Source organism: Microcaecilia unicolor, chromosome 10, assembly GCF_901765095.1.
Source record: "Microcaecilia unicolor chromosome 10, aMicUni1.1, whole genome shotgun sequence".
NCBI classification, from domain to species: Eukaryota; Metazoa; Chordata; class Amphibia; order Gymnophiona; family Siphonopidae; genus Microcaecilia; species Microcaecilia unicolor.
In genome coordinates this window covers 183,826,377-183,848,522 of record NC_044040.1, presented here as the reverse complement: position 1 = coordinate 183,848,522, position 22,146 = coordinate 183,826,377, and the positions used below count along the sequence as shown (strand labels likewise).

Below are 22,146 nucleotides of genomic sequence, written 5' to 3'. Positions count from 1 at the left end.
CCACCTCCTCATCTAGGAGGTTTTTTGGAGGGAGGAGGAGTGCTCCCTATTCCTATAATAGGCGTAGGTACGCTTCTGCTTCTCAGCAGCCTACCCAGGCTCAGTCCCAGCACGCTTGTTCTTGTCAACAGCGTGCGCCTAAGGCCCATGCGGCTCCCCAGCAAAAGCAAGGGACGGGCTTTTGACTGGCTCCCGTGCAGCATAGCCACAGTGCAAGTGTCCGTTCCAGACGACTTACCGGTTGGAGGGAGGTTAATATTTTTTCACCAAAGGTGGCCTCTTATAACCTCCGACTGGTGGGTTCTTCAAATAGTCTGGTTAGGGTACACCCTCAATCTGGAATCCAAACTTCCAAATTGCCCACCAGGAGCTCATTCTTACAGCTCCCAGCACAGGCAGGTACTTGCAGCGGAACTCTCTGCCCTTCTAAAGGCCAATGTGGTCTAACCTGTTCCACCAGGGGAAGAAGGGCTGGGATTCTATTCCAGGTACTTCCTTGTGCAAAAGGAAACAGGGGGATGCGTCCCATCCTAGACCTAAGGGCCCTAAACAAATTCCTAGTCCGAGAAAAGTTCAGGATGGTTTCCCTCGGCACCCTTCTTCCCATGATTCAGGAAAACGATTGGCTATGCTCTCTGGACTTAAAGGATGCCTATACCCACAACTCGATACTCCCAGCTCACAGGAAGTATCTTCGATATCGGTTGGGAACTCGGCACTTTCAGTACTGTGTACTGCCCTTTAGCCTCACGTCTGCACCCAGGATTTTTACAAAGTGCCTGGCTGTTGTCGCAGACTGGGAGTGCATGTGTTCCCTTATCACGATGATTGGCTGGTGAAGAGCACCTCGGAGGCAGGCGCTCTACAGTCCATGTGGATGACTATTCGAGTGCTAGAGCTACTGGGGCTTGTGATCAATTATCCCAAGTCCCATCTCGTTCCGGTTCAAACTTTGGAGTTTATTGGAGCTCTGTTGGACACATGGACGTCTCGAGCTTATCTTCCCCAGGCAAGGGCAGACAATCTCCTGGCCCTCGTGTCCATGGTTCGAGCATCTGAACAAATCACAGCTCGGCAGATTTTGAGACTCTTAGGACACATGGCCTCCACAGTTCATGTAACTCCCATGGCACGTCTACATATGATATCAGCTCAATGGACCCCAGCTTCCCAGTGGTGCCAGGCTACAGCGGATCTAGAGGATGTTATCCATCTCTCCACCAACTTTTGCAGTTCCCTTCAATGGTGGACCATTCGATCCAATTTGACCTTGGGACGTCCATTCCAAATTCCTCAGCCTCAAAAAGTGCTGACGACTGATGTATCCCTCCTGGGGTGGGGAGCTCATGTAGATGGACTTCACACTCAAGGATCTTGGCCCTTTCAGGAAAAGGTTCTTCAGGTCAACCTCCTGGAATTACGAGCGATCTGGAATGCTCTCAAGGCTTTCAGAGATCGGCTGTCCAATCAAATCATTCTGATTCAAAAATTCAGGTTGCTATGTATTACACCAACAAGCAGGGGGGCACCGGATCTCGCCCTCTGTGTCAGGAAGCCGTCCGGATGTGGCTTTGGACGCGCCGTCACGGCATGTTTCTCCAAGCCACTTATCTGGCAGGCATAAACAACAGTCTGGCTGACAGGTTGAGCAGGATCATGCAACCTCACGAGTGGTCGCTAAACATGGGCATTGTCCACAAGATCTTCCGAGCATGGGGCCCCCCCTCGGTGGATCTTTTTGCCACTCAGATCCAACCACAAAGTCCCTCAATTCTGTTCTAGACTTCAGGCCCACGACAGACTACCGTCAGATGCCTTTCTCCTGCATTGGGGGACAGGCCTTCTGTATGCTCTCACAGCCTGGATGTTGAGAGCTTAGAAGTCGCCTCTTTAGGTTTTTCAGAGGGTGTCTCCCGAGTCTTGCCTGCTTCCAGAAAAGATTCCACGAAAAGGTGTTATTCTTTCAAATGGAGGAGGTTTGCCGTCTGGTGTGACATCAAGGCCCTGTATCCTTTTTCTTGTCCTACACGGACCCTGCTTGAATACCTTCTACACTTATCAGAGTCTGGTCTTAAAACCAACTCCGTAAGAGTTCACCTTAGTGCAATTAGTGCTTATCATCAACGTGTAGAGGGTAAGCCTATCTCTGGACAGCCTTTAGTTGTTTGCTTCATGAGAGATTTGCTTTTGTCAAAGCCCCCAGTGTCATGGGATCTCAACGTAATTCTCATCCAGCTGATGAAAGCTCCTTTTGAGCCACTGAATTCCTGCCATCTGAAGTACTTGACCTGGAAGGTCATTTTCTTGGTGGCTGTTACTTCAGTTTGTAGAGTCAGTGAGCTCCAAGCCCTGGTAGTGCATGCACCTTATATCAAGTTTCATCATAACAGAGTAGTCCTCCGCACTCACCCTAAGTTCTTGCCGAAGGTGGTTTCGGAGTTCCATCTGAACCAGTCAATTTTCTTGCCAACATTTTTTCCCCGTCCAGGAGTGGCCTAGTGGGAGATTTGTAGCTCAGCAGGTTTGTTTGTTTTTTCTCCCTGTACCATAGATAAAAGGCGCTGCGTATGCCTTGTAGCGCTATAGAAATGCTAAATAGTAGTAGTAGTAGTAGTACTTTGGTCCTGGGGAACTGGGTTCGATTCCCACTGCAGGCACAGGCAGCTCCTTGTGACTCTGGGCAAGTCACTTAACCCTCCATTGCCCCAGGTACAAATAAGTACCTGTATATAATATGTAAGCCGCATTGAGCCTGCTATGAGTGGGAAAGCGCGGGGTAAAAATGTAAGAAAAAGAAAATACCTGTCCTGGTGAAGACAAGTTGCACACCTTGGACTGTAAGAGAGCATTGGCCTTTTATGTGGCGCGGACAAAGCCCTATAGACAGTCCGCCCAGTTGTTTGTTTCTTTTGATCCCAACAGGAGGGGAGTCACCATGGGAAAACGCACAATCTCTAATTGGCTTGCGGATTGCATATCAGCTGGGCTGACTCTAGAGGGCCATGTCATGGCTCATAATGTCAGAGCCATGGCTGCGTCAGTGGCTCACTTGAAGTCAGCTTCCATTGAAGAGATTTGCAAGGCTGCAACGTGGTCATCAGTCCACACATACACATCTCACTACTGCCTTCATCAGGATACCTGACGCGACAGTCGGCTTGGGCAGTCGGTGCTGCAGAATCTGTTCGGGGTTTAAAATCCAACTCCACCCTCCTAGGTCCATTTCTGTTCTGTTCCAGGCTGCACTCTCACTTAGTTGTGTTTCTTTTCAGGTCAATCTCTGTTATGTCCTCACTGTTGCGAGGCCCAATTGACCAATGTTCATTGTTTTGAGTGAGCCTGGCTGCTAGGGATACCCCAATGGTGAGAACAAGCAGCCTGCTTATCCTCGGAGAAAGTGAAGATACATACCTGTCGCAGGTATTCTCCGAGGACAGCAGGCTGATTGTTCTCACAGACCCACCCACCTCCCCTTTGGAGTTGTTCTAGTTCTCTGGTTGCTTTTTATTAAACTGACGATGTCACGCTCGTGCCGCGGGTGTAAATCCTTGCGCCCAAAGTTTGGCATGGAAATTGGAGCTATTCTATAAACAGTGCAACTCGCCATTTATAGAATAGTGCTCCCTGTGGATTTTTTTTCAGCACTCAGCTGTGGGTGCCATTTACTGAATCTAGTCCAGTGTATGTTATCTAATGTTTTGAATATGGGCGATGGTACTCTGGAATAACCCATTGTACTAACATATATTCATAATTCAGAAGTTTTATAATGCCTACTATGTACTGTGTTGTCCTCTACAGCCCAGAGTGACTTGACATAAGAAATGTGGATAGTGATCATGGGGTCCATCACAGGGGCGGCTCTATTTTCTATCCTAAGGCATCCTTCGCTTTACCTTCTAAAAGGAAGCTGATTCCCTCCCTGTCTACAAAAGAAAGATCAGGCCTCCAGGGCCTCACCATTCCCCATAGTAGATCAATAACTGAAATAGGTTTCTTTTTTGGAGGGGGGGGGGGGGGGCTTGTGACCATTCCTTCCACCACAGCCCTTAATGTTATATTTTTACCGCTAAAGCGGTATATCGAATTCTAAATATAAACATAAATTTTATTTGTTATTTGGGAATAGATATAATATTAAATCTTTAATATCAATATCGTAGAACATTACAATTGAGAACATTTTAGTACCTTTGTATAATGGAAATCTACAGTGACCACTAATTGTAGGGGAAGACTATAATCCTATCATGTATACTGCTTGTCTACTGCTTTTATTTTTGTATATCAGTGACTACATATTGCATTTTTCCCCCAGATTTTAAAACTTGGTAGAATTGCTGATTTCCTAAGAAGATTAATGGATCCACCATCCCAATTAGCTATTGAATTGGCTATTAATCACCTAATAGAACTGGTAAATTCCAATTTGTTTCCTATGCTAAGAATACACCTATATCTTATGTATATAATGTGAAGTTGATTAAAATTGTAAACAACAGCACAGAAAGATTGATACTGTTGAATTTTGAATTATTTTTGCAGTAATATGTATTAATGAGGAGCATGCAGTATCAGTTTTGGGAGATTTGTAGCTCAGCAGGTTTGTTTTTTTTTTCCCTGTACCATTGAGCTTTAAGGTTTAATTAGAATCAGGCTAGGTTCCCATCTTTAATATTCTGTCCTTGCACAGTGGCCCTAGTCATTGCAGCAGAAGTCTCTAGCCAGGAACCATGCATCAGAGTTCTTTCTGGAACCTTACAATCAAGGACCACTAGGAGGCATATTTTCAAAGCACTTAGCCTTCCAAAGTTTTTATTTATTTTATTTTATTTATTTGTTACATTTGTATCCCACATTTTCCCACCTATTTGCAGGCTCAATAGAAACCTATGGAACTTTGCTTTGAAAATATGCCTCGAGGTCTAACCTGTTGCACAATGATTGGGAGTTTCTTTAACCAGTGTACAGTGTTAAGGTAGAAACTGTAATACAATACGGCCATTCCGCCATCCATAAAAGTATAATCTAGAGGATTAATGGAGTCGACCTTGATACTGGAAAGCTTTCTGTTTTGAGCCATTTTGTTTACTTGTTAATTTTCTGGGGGTTTTTTTCTTTTGTGGGGGGGGGGGGGGGGGGGCAAGGGCAAGTTTGGAGGCCAGGAGACATATTTTCAAAGCACTTAGCCTTCCAAAGTTCCATAGAAACCTATGGAACTTTGGAAGGCTAACTGCTTTGAAAATATGCCTCTAAGGTGGGATTTTAATTGACACAGATTATCAGTAGAATTGATTGACAGTCTTTCAGAGCTGGATGCTATTTTTCGTTTGTGGGATACATAGAGCCTGTTTTTTATTTTAATGACAAACTGTTTTTATAAATGGTTAACTCTGTTTTCCTTAATTTAAGCTATGCTGTGTCTTTTTTTTTTTTTTTTTTTTTTTTAATTTACAGAATGCTCTGGATAGACGGGAGCAATTAACCCCCTTGGGTTTCCACTTGGCTCGATTGCCAGTTGAGCCACACATTGGGAAAATGATACTTTTTGGAGCCCTGTTCTGTTGTTTAGATCCAGTGCTCACAATTGCAGCCAGCCTCAGCTTCAAAGATCCATTTTTCATTCCATTGGTAAAGTGTCAAGTATACTAATTGCTGTTTTACACTGCTAAACTAGTATATAATTCATTGCAGTTTTTAAAGTAATTAGGTATACATTTGCAGTTTTAAGCTTGAAAGACTTTCCATCTGTTAGTGTTATACATTTGTATTGAATCGGAGCCTAAAGTTGGTACTGTAAAATGTATTTTAAAAAATCAAAATATTTTGAAGGTTCCTTAAAATAGAAAATTAAAAGTATGGAGATAGAAATTTGGGGCAGCAAATGACCATAACCAGTAAACCCTAATATTTTATATATTAACAACTTTAATGTAGGTATAAGTTATCTTTTCTACCACATGCTGAATTCTCAAAATGAATTCCACTAGTGGTTCATCAGAGAATGAACTATAAGTAAAGACACTCTTTTAGGTTTCTGTCTTTGTCTGCTTTTCTGACAGCAGTTTCTGAGGACAAGCAGAATAGCAAGTCTTCCCAGCATGGGTGATGTCACCAGTGGGGGCCCACATGGGAGAGTTTCTCTACCTTAGTACATACTTGAAGCTTTTGAGTTGCTTGACCGCACATGCTTGCCCTTCCTTCCTACCACTGTCCTGCCCCTGTCTTTATCTTTCTAGGTCAGAGGAGCTTCCTTGAAGATGAATCTTTCTTGATATAAATTGCGTTTTTTTGTAAGTTTTCTCGAGTCCTGTTGCTGTGGTACAGTACTTTTTACCATTAATTCTTAATTAGGAAACATGAAAAAGTCCAAAAACCTTTCTTTTTTTTTTGTGTGTGTAGCCCGTTGTGGGCTTCAGTGGAACTCTGTCTCCTAGTCAGGATACTTCTGTTGAAATTTGAGTCACTTGATTTTGCAGCAGAGGCTTTCTGAAGTGCACCTGGTTTTACAGGACCACCATGTCCATTACAGATAACCATAACTGGTGCCTATAATTCCTGGAGACAAATCATGATCCTTTTCATTGTAAATTATATTCACAGATGTCCGAGAGAGGTCTTTGTGGTTGGGAAAGCAGCACAAGCATATTTTTGGCACCGAGAAGTCTGGTCCATCAACTTTGGTATCAGAAACATCAATCCCTAGGGATCCTGCAGCTGTCAGACCATTCACCCTCAATTCTGAACATTGATTGAGGCTATTGGGACTGTTCATTTTTATCTGAACCCTGTCCACAGAAGAAGAATTCATCCTTTATTTCCATGCTTAGGTCTCATGATGCCGAGCACATTGACGTTGCACCTCATTGGAGCACAACATCTGGCACAAAGGTCACCAGTGTTCTTTAAGTACCCCCCTTCTGCATCTTGAGGACTGCACATCCTCCTCAATATTGGAAGAGTGTAACAGCTTCAAGGGCCTGAGACCTGGTTTCTGATATTTCCCAGGTGACATATCAGGATAAGATCACACCTACTGCTTTCACCATGCCTTTGACAACAGTAGCTTTTGATGAGCAGCTCATGAGAAGATTCTGTGAGTTGATGGATTGCTTCTTTGCTCAATACCGTTGATGGTAATAGAAAAGCATCCAGCTGGTCCTTGAGTTTCACGCATTGCCTACAGGGGAGACATTGACAGAGATCTCAAACGGCCTCAGGGTCAATGTTTACTGCACAGCTGACAATTTCCAGTGTTTCAGAAATGAATGCTTCACCAAAACGTTAACAACCACCCCTGGGTCCAATTTTTCGAAATAAGATGAGTATTTAAGTATAGAGTTAAAAGAATTTGTATAAAAGAAAAATATAATTAAAAAATGTGGCATCATGGTGAGCCGATGAAGAGTTGTGTGCAAGTTCTTTTGCCATAAAGTTGAGTTGGCAATATGCACAGCTGAGGTTCCTAAGCTACTATAAGAATACCCTAATGATTGGATGAATGTATGCGGTTGATAGATGAACAGAGGAGAGGGAGTCATTGACAATATAGAAGGATATAATTTCCGGACTCCCAAGAGTGGTTAAATTAATAATTAGCCGAAGAGACTGGACATCCATGGTGCCTCGGCACTCTCGCCCAAGGCCTGACTTGCAGTGTCAGATTGAAACAGGCAGAGGAGACCCATACTTCTCCTCTGAAGTATTTCTGATTATGAATCAGATGTTGTTGTTTTTTTTCTGAAGAAAGGTCAATTGACTTACCATCAAACCTATCACCCCCTCATGAAAGAATAAAATCCCCACTGGAGGAGTACTTATTGATTTATGTTTTTGTTTTTTTGAGAAGGAAACAGCTGAGACCATTCCATTTAAGTTAGAGGCTGTGGAGAAACTCAGGACAGAAGTATTGAACATTCTCCAATTTCTGGATGTTTCCTCCCCCCCCCCCAAAAAAAACCCCTGAGGCTCTGTTGTTGCTTGTCCAACAAATCATAAAGGTCAGGCAGTTGAGAATGTAGGAGACATTCCCCCCTCTCCCCAGTAGCATCTATTTACAAGACATGGAGCTTATAGATAGAGTCCAGAAGGCTCCTGGATTCAGAAAGCAGCAGCTTGAATCTGCTGTCAAAACAGCCAGAAGTTCCAAGACTTATTCCTTGGTGTCCCTGGGGAGAGAATCTCAGACATTGGATTCCTTTGAGAGAAAAATGTTTTGAGTTCTCTGCTCGATTCCCAAATAGTTTCTTATCAGTTGTTCATGGGCATGTACTTGTGAAACATTGTGTTCAGTAGTAGGGCATTTGCTGACGCTCTGTCTGGGGAGAAGGCAGAGCAACTTCTTTCACTAGTGGAAGAAGAGAAGAAGTGTAGAAAATATATGATCTGAGTGACCTATGATATTTTCAAGAGCTTCCGAAATAGGTATTGTTGCCTAGAGATTCACTTGGCTCTGAGCTTCAAACCTTAGATATAATGTGCAAGAAATGCTTGCTGACGTAGCGTGCCATGGAGAAAATCTCTTTGGAGATAAGAAGCAGGAGGTGACTACCCTAATCAGGCAGCACAGTGGCACTCTTAAGATTCCACCCTACTCCCATGGACCCACTTCTAATGTGGACTCCTCATCTAGGTGGTACCAGAATGGAGGGCAAAAGGAATCTCGCTCTTGACCCAGACAGCAGAGGACCCAGAAGACCAAACCAGTGCTGCGGCAATCTAGTGTCCATGGCAGTAGAAATATAAGTCAGCAGACATTAGCATGTGTTTAGGATTTTGGACTACGTGGCCACAACAGTGCATGTAATACCCCTAGCACATCTTAAAGAGAAACAGTCTCAGTGGTTCGTATGCACACATTGGACTCGGGCCATTCACAGGCTGCAAGATGTTGTATCTGTCACAAAGCCCTTTGGGGCTTTGTGTTGGTGAACAGTGCAGGCCAATGTGGCAAATTCCATAGTATCAAAACCGTCAAAAAAGCAGGGAGGAACAGGATCATGCTTCCTGTTTTGGGAATCTGTCAGGATGTAAAACTTTGCCATTCTCCGAGGACAAGCAGGCTGAATAATCCTCACAAGTGGGTCTATTAGATTGTAAGCTCTTTGAGCAGGGACTGTCTTTCTTCTATGTTTGTGCAGCGCTGCGTATGCTTTGTAGCGCTATAGAAATGCTAAATAGTAGTAATAGTAGTAGCAATCCGCGCCAGCTCGGGAACTGGCATTCCAGATTGCAAAAATCTGTTGCACCCCCATCATTGCATCACTTGTCCTCACAGCTTGGATGCTGAGGGAGACAGTGGCTCCTTAGAACTTGCTTGACAGTGTGTTTTGGTGTCCAGAAGAAATTCCACTAGAAGGCCGTACAAGTTTAAATGGAGGTGGGTTGGTGTGGTGGTAGAGCCCTAGACCACTTTTCCTGTCCCATGGAAAAACTGCTTGAATATGGGATTAAGACCTTAAATTGTAAAAGGAACTGTTCTAATTTGAAGAGAGTGTCGCTACAGACTTATGATTCTGATTTATTTACTTCCATTCCATATTTTTATATAAATATAAGCAGTACTCAACAAGATAGAGCTAAGTTAAAGATTTGCTAAATGAACATAATATAGGTATATTATTTATAGCAGAATCTTGGTAGACTGTAAAAGATGATCCCAGGTTAAGTGAATTATGTCCTTTGGATTATAAACTAACTAATGTACCAGGACCACACAAACGTGGAGGAGGGATTACTTATCATTTTTAAGGCTTTCTTTGATTTAATGGTTAGAAATATAATAAGTCTTTCTGAATTGGAAATCTTGGCTTGTGAAGTTAAGGATGACGCTTTTAATGCTAACTTATTGTCCACTGGAAAAATGGCCAGCTACGATAAATATTTTATTGATTTTATTTCTAGGAATAGCTCATTTTTAACATTAGGAGACATTAATTTACATTTGGATATTAGGAGACATTAATTTACATTTGAATTAATTTGAATGGGCTGTATCAGCATGACCACTTCAATCAGGACAGGTTTTACATCATGGCAGTGATGATTGCACAGTGTGAGCTCCCCTTGAGCTGTAATTTGGAAAGACAAATAGTTAAATCCAAATCCACCATGATTTGGCGACATCAGTTATGTGCATAATCTGCCTAGGACCCAATGTTAATTTGGCCCTGTTTCTGGACAGCACTAACTGTGTAATATTAATGACTCTGTGATTTTTCAATTCAGTGTATCATTGCCTTATTTGGATGAATGATACATTTATAAATGTGTTCTCCTTGGACAGCTAGGTTCCGTTTATCACACAGATGCTGATGTCATCACTTACTACCAGAGCTTTGACAACTCTATCAAAGCATTGTGAATATGAGCATGTGTCCTTGAGCCACCAGAAACAGCCGTTAAGAAACGGTCATGGTTGTGTTCAGAAGGACTTTGACTACTTGCTTACATTTCAGTGTTCATTTCTGCTCAGTTGTGTTTTTTTTTTTTTTTAACGGAATAATACTTGGTCTGTCGAAGATGAAACCTGACTTTGGAAGAGGTGTTCAGTATGTGAAAGGAAGCTGTTGTTAACAGAAGCAGTACTTCTGTTACACGAGTCAAAGCCATCAAGTGCAAGATTGTGCAAGATTGTGCAAAATGTGTCAAGATGTCTCCTCAAACAAGAAAGATCTGGGGCATTTAAATGAGAACCAGCACTCTTCGATGAGGCATAAGACCAGTAGCCATGTTGGTATGGCTGAGCACTCAAAAGTATTTGCACAAATATTTGAGAGAAAAACATTTCACATTACTTAAGTTGGGGCCTAGATGTTTAAAAGCAAAGCTTGCAAACTAAAGTATATAGTACTGCTTCGGGCTTTGACTCTGCTCTAAGGATGTTTCAGATTCGTTTAGGGAAAGGGCTTCCCCATGTCGATGCACCACCTGTGGAATGCCTTTAGCTCCAACTGACAATGTCAGCACCAAGGAGGCAAAGTTCAGCACCAGGTCTTCCCCAGAATTCCCTTTAAAGTGGCGCTAACTCAGTTCATTAACCTTAGTGCTGGCAACCTTGCCATGAATGCATGATGAATCAAGTCCTGTAAAGGATTTTCTTGATACTACTTTCTCTTTAAGCATAACAGAGGGGATACAGTAGTTTCTGGGCATTTAGGTGATCTCCCACAGCAATTTATTCTCAAGTTGTTTCTTCAGGATCTTCTTAACAGCCCATTCCAATGTGTACTGAGATATGAAGCAAATTTCTAAGGGAAAAAAGTTTCTAGATGCTTTGAAATATTTGGATGTTCCAAAATAGGTGATATCCTGGCTGGTACATGAAATTCTTCTTGACTTGCAAGAAAAGATTTGGCAACAACCTTAACTTTTCCAGCCAGCATCTAGAAACGTAATATAGGATACATCTAGAAATAAAGTATAGGATACAGTCTATCACAGGACATGAAAAGTTACTATTCCTCATTAATTGGTAGTATAATCAGCATTGAGAAGATAACAAGGGCTTTAAAGTTCATTCTGATAAACCTCCATGAAAGATCCAAGATTGCTGGATTTCATTGGAAAAAAAAAGATTTATCAAAATATGATGTTTAATACCAGCTTAGCTGTGCATCAATATCAGGTGACTCAGTATCTCTACGGTACTATTGTGAAGTTACAGAACTGTTTTACATTCATTTCTAAGAGAGAGCCACAGATGCCCTTTTTATTCTACAGGATTTGGAAGAATGTACTAAGTACCTTATTTGATCGGCATATGACACTTTTGATATAACAGGAAGAGGAGTAGCATCAGTAATAGATAGTGGATGTTTGGCATGGTTAAAAGTACCAGAGCTTAAGGAGGATGTGCATGACTGCATAGCTGATAACCCTGTGCAAAGAAGAACATTTATTTGGTGAAAAGGTCCAAGAGATAGTGTCCATGGTAAAGGACAACTACTCTACTATGCAGTCTTTTGCTGCTGATAATATTGAACAAGGTAGATACAACTCTTGTGGACAATATTTTACTTATATGAAGAGATTCACCTAAAAAAAAAATGTCAAGCTCAATGCAAAAGGCAGTTCACTTTCTCACTTAATCAAAAGAAGTTGGTATTTACTCTAATGCAATTTTTGGAATCCATTGGAGCTGAAATCTGCATACAGCATTGGCCAGTTTTCAAACAAAAGAGCAGAGGGTGATAATAGATTTGGTTAACAACCTAAGAAACTAACAAGAGATTGGTGCTTCTGCAAGATAAATTATGAGACTGATAGGCCACATGGCATCAACCTTCTATGAAATACCACTAGCATGTTTGTTTATGAGAAAGACGCAGTGGCACCTCAAAAAACAGTGAAATTAACATACACAGTTCTTATACTTTTAAATATCGATCACAAAAGAGTTCAAAGAAGCGATGGTGGGCAGAACCAATGAACTTACTCCAATGGAAAAGTGTGAGTGTCCCTTATCCATGGATAATTTTAACAATAAATACATCCAAGACCAGATGGGGAGCACATATATTGATGGCAAATTGAGGGATTTTGTTACTGAAAAAGATGCAGTTACACAGCGGTCATATGGATCTGAGAACAGTTCATTATACCATTCAGTCATTTCAAAATCTTTGGCCATCTCTGTCCTGCAGATGCAAACAGACAATCAAGTTGTGGTGTTTTACATCAACAAGCAAGGAGGTCTAGGATCTTGAAAGTTATGTTAAAAAGGACTTCACATTTGGGAAACAGCACTCAGAATGCTTACTCTTTCTAATAGCTTCATGGAGTCTGCAAACGCCTCTCCGGTACTATGTAAGTGAGCCTACAAATAGGTGGGAAAATGTGGGATACAAATGTAACAAATAAAATATTTACCGGGAATCATAATTAACAGGCAGACAAATTGGTTGTCAGTTAAATCCTAATGAATGACCCTCAACAGTTAGTAGTGAAATATTTATTTTCTAAAATGGGGAATTCCATCTATAGATCTCTTTGCAACAGAAAAGAACTCTGTGTCAATTTTTCTGTTCACAATTGAGAAGATTAAGAGCAGATGCCTTTGCAGTCTCATGGAAGGGGAAATTCTTTATATGTATGCCCTTATTCTACTAATATCCAGCATTGCACATAAAGTATGGGATGAATCAGCTCATGTCATTCCAGTAGCACCTTATTGGCCAAGGCAAATTTGGTGCTCATTTTAAACTCAGATTGCAATAGAATGGCCAGTGATTGTTCCAAAAAGAACGGAGAACCTAATACAAGATATTGTATTAGATCATCGTCGGAAGACATTTGCAGAGCAGCTACTTGGTCCTTTGTTCATACCTTCACTAAACATTGTTTAAACCAGTAATCAGATTCTGATAATACATTTGCAGAAATAGTGCTCAGTAATTTTTCTGTTTAACACTTAAACGATTCTTCTCTTCCTTATTGCTTGATTTGAAAATAAACCAAAAAATGTGGAAACAAATTCTAAACTTATATAATAATTTCCCAACACAACTCCAAATGTATTGAACTTTTTTTTTTTTTATAACTAAACTTTTAATCATTTACTAAAAAGGAGGAGAAAAAGCCTCAGCAGTCGCAGGTTGATGCTGTGGGCCCTGTTCGTCTAACCCAGTAAACTCTCAGCATGGGAATCACAGTTCCTGAGCATCTTTGCCGGTAACGAAAGGTCTCAGCAGCATGGTGAGAACTTATAAGATAGACAGTTTCCCTGAAGCAGCCCGTGGTGGTGAAATGGTTCTTCGTTGGGATCAGGATGAAGTTGGAGCACAATTAAGCTGTGTGCTTTTTTGCTGTGTGACTAGACATCAGAAATGCAATTATATGTTTGCTGCAAGATTTTGAAGAAATTAAAAAGAATGTTGGGAGGTTTTTGCCGATGATTGGTCTGAGTCAGAAGGAGCTGTGGTTCTCACTCTGAGAGTTTACTGGGTTAGATGAATAGTACCCAGTTCCCACAGCGTCAACCTGCAACTGCTGAGGCTTTTTCTCCTCCTTTTTAGTAAATGATTAAAAATAAAAAGAAAAAGTTAAGGAAGTAAGAAAAGTTACAAAAAAAAAAAAAAAGGTTCACTACATTTGGAGTTGTGTTGGGAAATTTATTATTTAAGGTTAGTTTGTTTCCACATTTTTTTAAATTTAAGCTGAACTTTTTTTGTGTAATTGTCGGTTGGGCCGCTGGACGAAAATGGTGTTAAAGGGGCGATCAAGGAGGACAAAGCCGTAGCGGAGAAATTAAATGAATTCTTTGCTTCGGTCTTCACCGAGGAGGATTTGGGGGGGACACCGGTGCCGGAAAGAATATTTGAAGCGGGGGAGTCGGAGAAACTAAACAAATTCTCTGTAACCTTGGAGGATGTAATGGGTCAGTTCAGCAAGCTGAAGAGTAGTAAATCACCGGGACCTGATGGTATTCATCCCAGAGTATTAATAGAACTAAAAAATGAACTTGCGGAGCTACTGTTAGAAATATGCAATCTGTCCCTAAAATCGAGTGTAGTACCGGAAGATTGGAGGGTAGCCAATGTTACTCCGATTTTTAAGAAGGGTTCCAGAGGAGATCCGGGAAATTATAGACCGGTGCCGGGCAAGATGGTGGAGGCTATTATTAAGAATAAAATTGCAGAGCATATACAAAAACATGGACTGATGAGACAAAGTCAGCACGGATTTAGTGAAGGGAAGTCTTGCCTCACCAATCTAATGCATTTTTTTGAGGGGGTAAGCAAACATGTGGACAATGGGGAGCCGGTTGATATTGTATATCTGGATTTTCAGAAGGCGTTTGACAAAGTGCCGCACGAAAGACTCCTGAAGAAATTGCAGAGTCATGGAATCGGAGGTAGGGTATTATTATGGATTAAGAACTGGTTGAAAGATAGGAAGCAGAGAGTAGGATTGCGTGGCCAGTATTCTCAGTGGAGGAGGGTAGTTAGTGGGGTCCCGCAGGGGTCTGTGCTGGGTCCGTTGCTTTTAATGTATTTATAAATGACCTAGAGATGGGAATAACTAGTGAGGTAATTAAATTCGCCGATGACACAAAATTATTCAGGGTCGTCAAGTCGCAGGAGGAATGTGAACGATTACGGGAGGACCTTGCGAGACTGGGAGAATGGGCGTGCAAGTGGCAGATGAAGTTCAGTGTTGACAAGTGCAAAGTGATGCATGTGGGTAAGAGGAACCCGAATTATAGCTACGTCTTGCAAGGTTCCGCGTTAGTAGTTAACGGATCAAGAAAGGGATCTGGGTGTCGTCGTCGATGATACGCTGAAACCTTCTGCTCAGTGTGCTGCTGCGGCTAGGAAAGCGAATAGAATGTTGGGTGTTATTAGGAAGGGTATGGAGTCCAGGTGTGCGGATGTTATAATGCCGTTGTATCGCTCCATGGTGCGACCGCACCTGGAGTATTGTGTTCAGTACTGGTCTCCGTATCTCAAAAAAGATATAGTAGAATTGGAAAAGGTACAGCGAAGGGCGACGAAAATGATAGTGGGGATGGGACGACTTTCCTATGAAGAGAGGCTGAGAAGGCTAGGGCTTTTCAGCTTGGAGAAGAGACGGCTGAGGGGAGATATGATAGAAGTGTATAAAATAATGAGTGGAATGGATCGGGTGGATGTGAAGCGACTGTTCACGCTATCCAAAAATACTAGGACTAGAGGGCATGAGTTGAAGCTACAGTGTGGTAAATTTAAAACGAATCGGAGAAAATTTTTCTTCACCCAACGTGTAATTAGACTCTGTAATTCGTTGCCGGAGAACGTGGTACGGGCGGTTAGCTTGACGGAGTTTAAAAAGGGGTTAGATAGATTCCTAAAGGACAAGTCCATAGACCGCTATTAAATGGACTTGGAAAAATTCCGCATTTTTAGGTATAACTTGTCTGGAATGTTTTTACGTTTGGGGAGCGTGCCAGGTGCCCTTGACCTGGATTGGCCACTGTCGGTGACAGGATGCTGGGCTAGATGGACCTTTGGTCTTTCCCAGTATGGCACTACTTATGTACTTATGGTTTGAAAATATTAATAAAGATAGTTTAAGCTATGTGTATCTATGTATATATCTAGCCTTGCAGCCCTTAGCTAATGAGTCACAAGGATGTTATAAATAGCCCCCATATAACCTGAGAACCTATACAAAAATAGGACTCATAAAATCAGATTGATTGAACCAAAGCTTAATTAAGCAATTTATTGTTCAAAAATCAAAAGTCATCCTTTCAAGAATGAGGTGTATCCCTGCAGCTCTAAACTGGGAGCTTGCATATATACACACACACACAGATTTCTATAAGATGCCACAGATTTTATAGTTACATTTAAGTGTCTGCCCCTAAGTTTTTCTCATTGGCCGATGGTCACCTGCCTGTCTGCTAGTTTGCTATTAACAGCAGCTGGGACTTCTCACTCTCTTCCTCTCTGTAGTTTCTTTCTTCATAGTCCCCTGCTATCTCACTGATGTCCAGTGTTATACCTGATTTGGCCTTGGGCTGGTATACATCCCCCCCACCCCCTTTTTCCTGTTCCTGCTTCTTACAGAAAAACACAAGTCTTTTAGTCTAATAATTCAAACAGCTATAATGTACTTCTTTCTGTTACAAAGGAGCTAGTTAGATCCTGAGTTATACCTTTACACTGTTATATGGAAACACAATACTTTTATTTCCAACAAAGGAGAAAACAAAGTTGCATAGACAGCAAGCTCCTACAGCCTCAAATTCCCACCCATCCGAGGTTGAAGTGCGCTTCAGGAATTGACTACTTCCTTATGGCTGTTGCTTTGTTAGAACTGTGAAAGTTTTATAGTAAGCCCTTTGTCTGGCATTATCAAGATGTCACAATCTGTGTGTGTAGGGTCCTGCAGTCTATGAAGAACATGCATTACAGATATGCAACTTCGTTTTATTAGCAGCAGAATATTTTCAACTTTGAGAATAGAGAGAGCATGAAGTTTCAATATAAATGTAAAGCTGTGATAACGTTTTAAGAAATTTTGCATTTTTTTGAAAGGGCAAAGAAAAAGTGGCAGATGCTAGAAGGAAAGAATTATCAAAGAACTCTAAAAGTGATCATCTGACTGTGGTAAATGCATTTATGGTAAGTTTTTATTTGTTTGCTCTTCAGTGTCAAGTTAAAATTTCGTTTTTCAGGGTTTTTTTTGAATTTAAAAATTTTAACTTTTCTGCTTTTTATATATTTTTATATAAGTGATGCATTGTAAAAGTGTAACTTAATCTACTTGGAATATCATTTATCGTCTCCTGCAACCATCAAATGTTAAAGATGTTGAAAGTCCCTGGGGTTATTTTAGATTGAGTCAGAGACATTAAAATAGTCATTTTACTCACTAATTCATACTAAAAAGCCTACAGACTTACAGAAAACTTTCTTCAAGGACAAGCAGGATCAAGAATTCACACTGATGTGTGATGCCAGTGAGAGAGCCCCAATGAGGAGACTTTCCCCAGCGTTCTGTTTTTAGAAATAACCAACTGTGCATGCCTTCCCGCCTGTCATTGCCTTGCCAGGAGATGCTAGTCTCTAGTTTTCTGTGGAGCAAAGAGGTCACATCTTCTTGATCTCCCCTCAGCTTTTGCCTCCATTGCAGTTTTTTTTGTGATTCGCCTGTTCAGTGCATTTCAGTTGTGTAAGTGTCCACGCAAGACCAGTGCCTTCTTTCCTTTCCTAGTGTCCCAATTAGATTTGTTAGCATTTTGAAGTTTTCTTTCTTTTGCCATAGCTCACTAGACCCTCTTAAGCCTCAGGCATATTGGTCAGGTTGAATTTATGTTATCATAGAGTTGTTTGATTTCACTTCGGCTATTTTCCCAACTATGTCCCAGAAAATTACCAGTGGTTTTAAAAAGTGCTCCCGCTGCTGGAGCCCAACTTTAATCTTCTTTGTAGACGCTGTTTGCAGATGTCAAGAAGAAGTATTAGAGGTTGTGAACAGTGCACACTACGTTTTGACACTGAGAAGTCTGATCCATCGACTTTGGCATCACCAGCATCGGTCCCGATGACATCCGGGCCTGCATCAGACACTGGGGGACACATCGATATTGAGTGTTGGTAGTGGCCACCGGGGTCAAACATTGTCCAGTCACGCATCGAGGACAAGGAAGGATTTGTCTCTGCCCCCACCGTGCATCAGGCAGAGGCCAACAAGCATCAGCATTGGTCCCCTTGGGAGTATGGTATTGACACCATTCATACCCAAGAAGTGACTGCACCATGAGGGCCACTCACCCCCCAAAGAGCTGGAGCGGGTGCAACAGCTCCATTGAGCTGAGACTGGGCTGTCAGTTCGACCCCCACGACTTTGAGAGAGCTGACTGCACTGGGTCAACCCCCACCATTGCCTATAGTTTCCCTTGAGGAGCATACCTGGGCAGTTCTCCAGGAGGAGATGGATGCCTTCTGGCTTGACAGGATGCACGTGAATTGCGAACCCGCTAGAGTTCCAACACCTCCTGGAAACCCACGCTCTACCTATCGCACATTCATCAACGCCAGTGCCCCACAAGGTGTCGGAGTCTATGCCTGTGGAGACAGGTGTTGTACATTCCTAAGCACAGTATCCTTCAGTCTGTACAGATGAAGTGATGGGAGACCTCCCTCTCTATAGAGTTGGCCTATTCACAAGAAGGCCAACTCTATAGAGTCCTGAAGGTTTCCGGATTCTAGAAGCTCCAGCTTCCTCACCATTCTGTTGTAGTTGAATCTGCCCTCAAAAGAGGCAGGTAAGACTCGCTCCTCAGTGTCCCTAGGGAGAGAGGTTCGGACATTGGAATCTTGAGTGCGGAGGGTGTTTCAGACTGCTTTATTACCTTCTCACATACGTTATCAGTTCTTCATGAGCATGCACTTGTGGAACTTTATGAATGTTGTGGCAGAGTTTGCAGACACGCTGTCTGCAGAGAAGGCTGCAGAACTTCATCAGTAGCCAGGAGGCAGGACTGCAGAAAACACTTGGCATGGGCAACCTATGATGGTTCCAGTGTGACATCCAGGGCCTCTGCAGTGGATATTGGGATATGTAGTCTCGGCTGGCTGTGTGCCTCAGATCTAGAACCAGTGGTTCAGGAAAAACTGGCAGACATTCCATACTGGGAAGAGGGTGGAAGACCACCTCTTTGGTGACTAGGTGGAAGAGGTTGCAGATCTCATCAAAAACATAACTGATACCATCAAGTCATTGCCTGGCTCAACCTCCTCTTCCAGAAGGTTCTCTGATAGAGGAAAAGGAAGGCCTACTTTCAAAGATGCAAATTCCCTTCACCCTCTCATCCACCCCAAGCTTTCCAGAGTTCTTTCTTCCATTCATGGCAGCAGAGGACCATGGATGGCTTAGTGTTTGGAGCACCCATCTTGACATCCTGGCTGGTTCAAATCCCACTGCTGCTGCACTGTAATCTTGGGCAAGTCACTTAGGGCCCCTTTTACCAAGCTGTGGCAAAAGGGGACCTGCGCTGGAGTCGGCGTCTGTTTTTCATGCGAGCTGAGGCCCCCTTTTATTGCAGCGACCATTTCAGGAGGGAGCACTTACCACCACTCATTGAGGTGGCAGTAAGGGTTCCCGCACTAACCCGACAGTAACCGGTCAATGCGCAGCACTTCCAGATTACCACCGGGTACACACTGGTGCTACAAAAATAAATATATTTTTGTAGTGCCCGATATGACAGCAGGCTGGGGGTGGGAAGTACCGCCAGACTGCATAGTTAATCAGTGTGCTTTCTGCTCTGGACAAATCTTGATTCATGGCCTGAAAATTGAAGATGCAAGTCATGTATTTCAAACAAATATACTACTTTGAAAGAGCATTAAAGAGGCATATTTTCAAAGCACTTAGCCTTCCAAAGTTCCATAGGTTTCTATGGAACTTTGGAAGGCTAAGTGCTTTGAAAATATGTGTCTACTAATGGCATACATGTCTGAGAGGTTGGGGGAGCGGAGCCAGCGATGCCTCCTAAAGGCATATCAAAATATCAAGAGCAAAGCGCAATCATTCTGCTATCTGCCTGAACAAGAAGAGATATGGAGGAGTGGTAGACTTCTTGGCAGCTAGACTTCAATTCAAAAACTTGCAGAGTTGTGCATTTAGGATTTAGAAGTTTGAGGGAGCAGTATGTGATGGGAAGGAAGTAGGATATTGATGTGCAGTAAACAAAGGGAGAGGGGATGAAAATTTCTGATCTCAAAATAGTGAAACATTACAATACAACAATGGCTAGAGTTGGAGGAATGCTAGTGTGCAAAGGAGAGGTACAATAACCAGTAGAAAAATAATGGCAATGCCTCTGTGCAAGATATAGCAGATACCTCATATATGCAGTGGCATATTTCTGACTCCATTTCCCCTCTGTTAATTAGACTGCACTGGCTTCCAGCGAAGTTCCGTATTTGGTTTAAAATTCTTTGGGGGTCTTTTACTAAGGTGAGCTAGCGTTTATAGCATGCGCTAAAAATAAGCACACGCTAAACGCTAGAGATGCCCATTGGAATACATTGGCGTCTCTAGCGTTTAGCGCATGCCTATTTTTAGCATGTGCTAAAATCGCTAACGCACTGTAGTAAAAGACCCCCTTTGTCTTACTGTTCATAGCTTTCCTTCTGGTTTTCTCTCTTATCTTGCTTCCATGGTTATTCCTTACATTCCTACACACTCCTTCCATTCTCTTGACTCCATTGGCTTGTTCTCCCTTCCCCGAAGCAGGCCTGTTATGAACCTACAAGACATTCTGTTTTTTTTACTTAACTCCAAAGCTATAGAATAACTTTCCCCATTCTCTGAGCTCAGAGCTCTCTCTTCCATGGTTTGTCACTGCTGAAAACTCGTCTTTTTTCGCTCTTGCCTTTGACACCCCACTTCAGCAGTCATAGCAGTGGAGGCTGTATGATACCGGCAGGCAATGATTGGCTTTGCTCTTTTCTATTGTTGATTGTTGTTCTTGGCGAATGGTTCCTCTCCTGTTTTAATATGGTGTTCCTTTCAATTAATGCTTTATTTGTTTTTTACTTTGTAAACCGCTGTGACCTATGCTTAGAAATGGCAGTCTATCAATTTTAATAAACGTACACATTTCTGAGAAGTTAGCTCCCAAAGGATAGAGATACAAAAGGAAATGGTCCAGATAAGGTCCACCGATATGATGCAAGATCTGCATCAAACATCTTTTGAGATGAGACTTAAGGATCTAAAAAACAAAAGGAGGACAGGGGAGCTATGATAGACATTCAAATGGAATACTTTGCAAAAGTCTTTACACCTTTGTACATTTTTCACGTTCTCCTCCTGTAAAACATATAATTCAAATCCAAAGTTGTTATGGCAAGAACAAAATTTAGCAGTTTAGATGGGCCCTGTATTCCTTAACTGCTGTCATAACTTGTATTTTTGTTTTTTATTTATAAACTACTGTATAGCATAATCATAGATTAATTCAGTGATTCTAAATTTTTAAGGCAAGTCACTACTGCTACTACTACTTATTTCCTTAGCGCTACTAGGCATAGCAGCATTGTATACTGAACATGAAGAAACAGTCACTGCTCGACAGAGTTTACAATCTAATTAGGACAGACAAACAGGACAAATAAGAGATAAGGGAATTACTTAGGTGGGCATGATCATTGCTCTGTTCATAGCGTTGTGCACATTTCTAGATTGTCGATTATCCTTGTGAATGACACAATTTCATCAAAAGATTAACGTGCATTCAGACAGTGATCTAGAATAATTAAATATTTTATTTAATTATACCTGTTGATAACATATTAAGATCTGACCTTTATTGCTTGTCATTTTCTAACCAGAGACACTACACTTTTATCTTTTTTTGAAACTAAAAGCAGGGGAAAAAAAGTTTCTGCCATTGATTCTCTTCTCTTTAATGAACATAAGCTTTTTTTTTTTTTTTTTTTACACAAAGTCATCATTGTTCTGTTTTGTTTTTTAATTTTTCAGGGTTGGGAAGAAGCCAAGTGGATTGGTTATTATGCAGAGAGAGACTATTGCTGGGATTATTTTCTGTCTTCCAACACCCTCAAGGTACCTTGATATCTCAGTAGGTTCTGAGATCTTTTAAAAGACCAACAGAAAGATGCTTTGATAAATAAGCTTTTGAAGCCT

At 41.8% G+C, this 22,146-nt stretch overlaps 1 protein-coding gene across 1 annotated transcript in view; it reads left to right on the top strand.

The window, feature by feature from the left end:
- The window catches only part of DHX36 (DEAH-box helicase 36), a 99,730-nt gene that overhangs the window by 62,101 nt on the left and 15,483 nt on the right, over nt 1-22,146 (top strand). The window contains exons 17-20 of the mRNA XM_030216102.1: nt 4,319-4,417; nt 5,458-5,631; nt 17,022-17,108; nt 21,982-22,065. Of these exons, the coding sequence (XP_030071962.1) occupies nt 4,319-4,417; nt 5,458-5,631; nt 17,022-17,108; nt 21,982-22,065 (444 nt within the window). The remainder of the gene's footprint in view (nt 1-4,318; nt 4,418-5,457; nt 5,632-17,021; nt 17,109-21,981; nt 22,066-22,146) is intronic.